Here is a 7312-nt window from a genome sequence, read left to right as displayed (position 1 = left end):
CCTTCTTCTTCCCTCAGCGTTCCCTGCATCTCGCCCGTCGCTGGTGGTTCTCGCCAGTCACCGTCGCCTCTGGGTCTCTCCCGTTGCCGGTGGTACTCCAGCAAGGGTCTGTTTCCTCGCCTCCTCACCGGTGGTCCCTTTCTCAAAAAACCACCTTCCCTGCTCGAAAAACCACCAATGAAGTCCATCCTTGCTCGAAAAACGAAGCTACTTTCCTCGGCCGGTGGTTCCAAGTGATATTGTTGCTCGCGAACCCTCTTCTCCGTCAATCCTCGCCGCTGCAAGTAACTTTCTTCCCTTTCCCTCTTGATTTTCGTTTTCAGAATTAGGGTTTGTTCATTTATATTAATTTTTTTTTTTGTGGCAAGTTGTTCATGGGGGAAGATTGAAGCTGCTATTTCCTGGTAGACCTGTATGTTGAAAATTCCAATTTTTATTTGGCGTTATCCATTTTTGAGAAGAATGGTACGCAACTGCAGCGAATGCTGCTTCTACCTGTTTTAGGTTGAGCATTTTGTCAAACTTTATTTAGCCTTTTTCCATTCTAGATTATCTATTGTTGTTGAGCCTTGAGCCTTCCCTTCGAAGTTAGCTTATAGCTCGATAATGTTTTATGTCCTAGCTTGAAATGTGGACTTGATTAGGTACTTAGGTGTTTAAGTAATACTGATTGTTAATGCCCGCAGGCTTCTTAGGAGAAAGGAATTTGTATTTTTTATTTTGAATTACAATGAAATTGCATACTGATGTTTGCTTATTCGACGGTCTAGCTGCTATAGATTTAACTTTTATTAACTGGAATCTATGGACTTGTGGGGGTTTGATTCTTGTATATTATTCTGACTTGCTAAAATCTCTATCAGGTATGAGTTTAAAACAAATCATGGAGAATGGATCACTTCAATGAAACCAAAGTTTGGGGATAATGTATCCGGACGTGTTCGTACAACAATCAAGTCAGTACCTCAGAATGTAAAAAAGTTCTGTATAAAGTCCTCATATGGGAAACCAGCTGTGAGATTTTGGTAGGTAAGTACATCTCATTCAACCAATTTTTTGTTTGTTTTGGCATTTCTTGATTACTGTTTTGTTGTATGATGAGCTTGGTAGCTGATTGGTGGTTTGTTTACTTCTTCATGTGCACACGATATGCAGTGTATTTCCTTTGTTTTTGTCTTTGTCTTTTTTGTTTTTGTTCTGGCCGGGGCCGGGGCGGGGGTGGGGGTGGATTGAGTGTTTTGAGTCCAGCAACACTAGATCCATCTTCTGATTATGTCTCCTGTTATGCTATTATGAGATTCGTGTATGTTGATTTGTCCAACTTGATTTATAAATTATGAGAGTTAGATCGACAATTGAGCTGACTAATCTGTTGTATCTGTCAAGATATGGAGAGCATGGTGCTTAACTGTGCATTCAATTAGCCATGATTGCGGGGCCATTGCCCTAAATTATGAGACTGGTTTGTCATTTTTGAAGGGGAGTACTAATGGTCTGTTTATTGCTTGTTTTGTTTCTTTAGCTCTGTTAGTGGGGTTGCCAAGATATGGAGTATATGTTGCATTTTCTCCTGTAAGTGACAATGTAGCAACTGCCTCAGCTGATCGTACTGCAAAGTTGTGGAACACAGATGGCACTTTATTGAGAACATTTGAAGGTCATTTAGACCGCCTAGCTCGTATTGCCTTCCATCCATCTGAGAAGTATTCTTGCTTTGGAAGGCCACATCAAACCTGTAAATTTCTTCTCTAGTCATTAACATTTATTTTTGTGATGCTAACCCTGATTGTTGACTCAGGTTTTTTCTTTTTCCTCTCAGGTTTATGGAGTTGATTTCTCTCCTAATGGCTATCATTTGGCCACTGGTTCTGAGGATAACACTTGTCGGATTTGGGACTTGAGAAAGAAAAAGTCATTGTACATAATTCCTGCCCATTCAAAGCTTATTTCACAGGTCAAATTTGAGCCTCAGGAGGGATATTATTTGGTCACTGCTTCATATGATACAACTGTTAAGGTATGAGACTTGGCACTCAATTACTCTCAGTAGTCTGTTTTGTTAAGTTACAAGGAGTGTTTTGTATCATTTTGCCCTATTTCATCAGGTATGGTCATCTCGAGACTTCAAGCTTATCAGGACATTGTCAGGACATGAAGCAAGAGTTACACCCTTAGATGTCATAGGAGGTAAGATCTTTTCTCTTGGTAAACTGTAGTAAAAGTGATGCGTGCAAAATGGGAACTTATAGTAGCATCTCATTACAAGTTTATAACTGTCATCTTGGGATGGAATTATGGTAAAGTTTATGGAAGTTGCCACTCAAAAACTGAATTTGTTTAAATACGTTACATTCAACAACAGAGATAAAGTGAATGCAATTTGATATAAAATATTGTATGGGTAACCTATCTCTAAGATCTCACCTCTCTCACTAAGTCTCACTCCAGCGACAAATCTGAAATTTGACTACCTAAACAACCAAAATCCGCCGGGAAAACAGTAAATCCGGCGTGTCAAGGGAATAGGTGGCATGGTTGGGTCGTTATAGGTCATATATTGAGCTAAAATGACATTTTCGCTCCCAACTTTGAACTAAAGAACCTAAGGACTCATTTGATTCTTATTACATGACTAATATGCATAGTTTTAAGTTTCTAAAACTCATTCGAACCTATTTATGCACATTTATGGCTCGTTGGGTCGTTATAGGTCATATATAGAGCTAAAATGACATTTTCGCTCCCAACTTTGAACTAAAGAACCTAAGGACTCATTTGATTCTTATTACATGACTAATATGCATAGTTTTAAGTTTCTAAAACTCATTCGAACCTATTTATGCACATTTATGGCTCGTTGGGTCGTTATAGGTCATATATAGAGCTAAAATGACATTTTCGCTCCCAACTTTGAACTAAAGAACCTAAGGACTCATTTGATTCTTGTTACATGACTAATATGCATAGTTTTAAGTTTCTAAATCTCATTCGAACCTATTTATGCACATTTAAGGTTCGTTGGGTTGTTATAGGTCATATATAGAGCTAAAATGACATATATAGAGTTAACTTATTACATGATTAATATGATTATTTTTATGTTTCCAAGATTCAATCCAATCTATTTATGCACGTTTGAGACTTGTTTGGCCATTATAGGTCATATTTAGGCTAAAATGACGTTTTCGTTCACAACTTTGAACTAACGAACCTAAGGACTCACTTCCAACTTATTACATGATTAATATGATTTTTTTAAGTTTCCAAGACTCAATCCAATCGATTTATGAACATTTGAGACTTGTTTGGTCGTTATAGGTCATGTTTAGGCTAAAATGAGGCATTTTAGCTCCCAAGCTCCCAACTTTGAACTAACGAACCTAAGAACTCATTTCGAACTTACTACATGATTCATATGATTAGTTTTAAATTTCCAAGACTCAATCCAATCTATTTATGCACATTTGAGACTTGTTTGGCCATTATAGGTCATATTTAGGCTAATATGACATTTTCGCTCCCAACTTTGAACTAACAAACCTAAAAAATAATTTCAAACTTATTACATGATTCATATGATTATTTTTAACTTTTCAAAAATCAATCCGATCTATTATGCACATTTGAGACTTGTTTGGTCGTTATAGGTCATATTTAGGCTAAAATGAGACATTTTCGCTCCTAATCTTGAACTAAAGAACCTAAAGACTCATTTTAAACCCTTTACATGATTAATATGCTTAGTTTGAAGTTTCCAAGACTTATTCCAATCTATTTATGCACATTTAAGGTTTGTTTGGTCGTTATTGGCCATATTTAGGCTAAAATGAGCATTTTCTCTCCCAAATTTGAAATAAAGAACCTAAGGACTCATTTTAAACCTTTTAAATGATTAATATACTTAGCTTTAAGTTTCCAAGACTCGTTCCAATCTATTTATGCACATTTAAGGTTCATTGGGTCGTTATAGGTCTTATTTAGGCTGGATTGACATTTTCGCTCCCAACTTTGAACTAAAGAACCTAATGACTCATTTTAAACTTTTTACATGTTTAATATGCATAGTTTTAACTTTCTAAGACTCATTCCAATCTATTTACGCACATTTAAGGCTCATTGGGTCGTTATAGGTTTTATTTAGGCTAAAATGACATTTTCGCTCCCAAATTTGAGCTACATAACCTAAGAATTCATTTTATACCTTTTACATGATTAATATGCTTAGCTTTAAGTTTCCAAGACTATTAGGACATTGTTATTAGTTGCTTGAATGTTAAAGTGTGATATTTAATTTGAATTTAATCTAATGCTTAGTTGAAATTTCTGTTTTTGTAAAGGTCTACACTCCGAGGAATGCGCCTATACTAGTGAGGAAATTGATGTGGTTCGTGAGCAACCGGCTAAGTGTTTTACCCGCAAGTATTTACTATTGGCTTGAGCGCGCTTGATCGAGGTGGTTTAGTTGTTATAGAACAATCGTTTACATTAAAATGTATGCGTACATTGAAATTGGAACGTATATTTGAATGTAGTACGTGCACTTTGGTTTTGGGATATATATATATGTATACAAAACACCAGTTATTATTTTTTATATTTGTTCTACAGGTTACGATATTTTATTTATTGTTGTTGACAGGTTCCTATATTTGGTGCAAGACACCCTAGGTATAGATAAATAAAACTAAAATTTTCCCGCCAAAAGCACAGCTTTGTTGCAGGGGGCATATACTTGTTCGCTGCAACAAGTGTGTAAAATTAGGCAAAAATCAAGACTTGTTGCAGCGTACAAAATGATGTACGCTGCAACAGACTGGTTTGTTGCAGCGAACAAAATGATGTACGCTGCAACAGACTGGTTTGTTGCAGCGTACAAATAAAAGCCCGCTGCAACAAACCAGTCTGTTGCAGCGTACATCATTTTGTACGCTGCAACAAGTCTTAATTTTTGCCTAATTTTACACACTTGTTGCAGCGTACATGCAAATGTACGCTGCAAAAAAGTACTTTTCGCAGCGTACATTGTACGCTGCAACAAGTCAATACTTGTTGCAGGCCCCCCAGTTGCAGCATACGATGTACGCTGCAACAGGGGTCTAAAAGCCCGCTGCAACAAGGGTTTTTTCTACTAGTGTATGTCCTCTCCCTGAAGAGTTCGGTGCCATACTGGGGTGGCCCCTTATGATAGAGCCTTGCATGCCTAGTGTTGAGGAACACTTTTTCTTGGCTTTTGAGAGATATTTGGGCTTGAAGCCCCCACTTTTGAGTGCTGTTGTATATGGCCAAGGGGTGGATTTGTCCCTCCTTGTCACTTACTTTGTTGGACTTGATGTCCCCAAGGTCTACCGCTTGAGGGCTTTGAGTTTTTGTATCTTTGCTCGCTTCCTTTTTTCGAAGCAGGGGTTTGGCAATGGTGATGCCTCCCTAATAGAGATTGTTGAACAGTTTGGTTGTGGTAGGGGCCCCATGCTGCTTGTGATTGGCGAGACATTGATGGGCCTTGATATGCTGAAGTCGGACCCCTCTTCCATGCCGTCGGGAAGCCTGGTGCTACTCCAAGTAAGAATCTGGAGCTTTCTTGTATATTGAAATTTGTACTTGTATTTTAAACATTGAATTTTGAATTGCTTTCTTGTATTTTCCCCAAGGTCTAGCTTATGGAGAGATTCATGTTGGTGGCACCACCAGAGAACATGGCAAGCAAACAGGAAGGGATTCACTGTGCGGCCCATGACGTATGGCCGGCTTTCACTGTATGAGTGGCGTTGCGCACTCTCGGGGATTGGATCTTGTATCAGGTGGGTAGTTCCTTGTTGGGGAATCGCTGCCATTAGATATGCACCTGGATCTACTGCTTTGAAGGTGCCTAGCCTCACAATGTTAGTCTTCTACTCACCTGCTCGAGTGATGAGACAGTATGGCTTAAAGCAGGAAATTCCGGTTGCCAAACCATTCTTGAATATTCAATTCCCACCAGAGCTTGCTACTCTGTCTGCGGGGTATATTGCATGGATGAAAGGTTCAAGCCAAAGGGACATTTCTCTCTCCGGGGCAGCGGGAGCCCGAGGTTCGAGATCTAGACGCCCTGCATCAACTGATTATGAAGAAGGTGACGGGATTGTGGCCCGTCCGGTGCTTGACCGTTCTGGGTCCAAAGGAGGTTCGTCATCCTCCTGTTTTGGAATACTAGCAAGTTCCTTCTCCCGCCGCTTGGGCAAGGGGAAGATTGATGAATGATTACAAGGAAGAGCCAGGGGATAGTACTCAAGGTGCCAGGACTCAAGAGCATAGTTGCCCGACCCCAGATCTTTGTAGGCTTGATGTGTTTGAAATTGTAATTGTAAGCAATGTGTTTCATAGTGTGTTTAGAAGATGCGTTTAGAAAGTGTGTTTAGTGGAAGTGAAAAGGCTTTGAACTTTGCTTCACTTGATTCCAACTTTGTAATCGAATTAGCTTTGATAAAGTTATTTGAAGGTTATACTTAACTATAATTGAATTTTGAACATTGAATTTTGACTTTTAGGATGCCCTTAATTGAGGAAACTTTGAATTTTTATTGTATTAAGTGTTAGGTTATGATACATATGACAATTCATAAATCATGCGGAAAAACCATTTAGCCAGGAATACATATTATTTACACATAATCATATAGCACAGTTTAGATGCATACTCTTTGTTGCGTGCCTTCCCTAGCTGCGCCCGAACCGAACAAGAACAAGTCTTTAGGACTCCAAGTGTCGTCCCTCCGTAGATAGTCCACAGCACGTCCGGATCCGCCTTAAGATTGACCAACTAGAATCGCCCTTAAGGTACTAAAGATTTTCGGCACTTTTAGTCAAGGAATGTGTCTGAATTTTCTCTCAAAAACTCACTTTGAATACTTGAATAATCTATGAAAATATGTGACCCTAGGCACCTATTTATAGAGTTATGGAAAGGGTTTTGGAATCCTATTAGGATACTAATTTATTTAATTATAACCCTACTAGGACTCTAATTAAATAATCATTATCTAATAGTTTTCGGATTTAATCACACTTCGAATCCTGATTGCTTCAGGATTCCCGCACGAGCATTGCACGAGCACCGTACACCCGCGCAAGCCTTGCGGCCCACGCAAGGCGCACAGCGCTCGGCCCACTGCTGTGCTCCCGCGCGCGCGCCCAAGGCCTTGGCTGGGCCTGGCCTTGCGCTGGGCCTGGTCGAGGCTTGGCGTGCGATGGTGCGCGTTGGCTCGCTGGGCGACGGCCTGGCTTCGTGCTGGGCCTTCGTCTAGCGGGCCTCGTCCGATGCTAATTCGTATGATAC

General features: G+C 39.6%; 1 protein-coding gene across 1 annotated transcript; it reads left to right on the top strand.

Moving 5' to 3' along the window:
* The first annotated feature begins 903 nt into the window (after positions 1–903).
* Positions 904–4594, top strand: LOC110787914 (probable E3 ubiquitin ligase complex SCF subunit sconB). The gene is given in 7 exon segments (XM_056832386.1): positions 904–1014; positions 1111–1218; positions 1387–1682; positions 1684–1735; positions 1820–2017; positions 2106–2187; positions 4338–4594. Coding segments are annotated over 7 exon segments (948 nt in total). The 3' UTR covers positions 4439–4594.
* Positions 4595–7312: the final 2718 nt, after the last annotated feature.

This window comes from Spinacia oleracea, chromosome 6 (assembly GCF_020520425.1).
Source record: "Spinacia oleracea cultivar Varoflay chromosome 6, BTI_SOV_V1, whole genome shotgun sequence".
NCBI lineage: Eukaryota > Viridiplantae > Streptophyta > Magnoliopsida > Caryophyllales > Amaranthaceae > Spinacia > Spinacia oleracea.
Note: the sequence above shows the minus strand (reverse complement) of the source record. Positions and strands in the feature narration are given on the sequence as shown.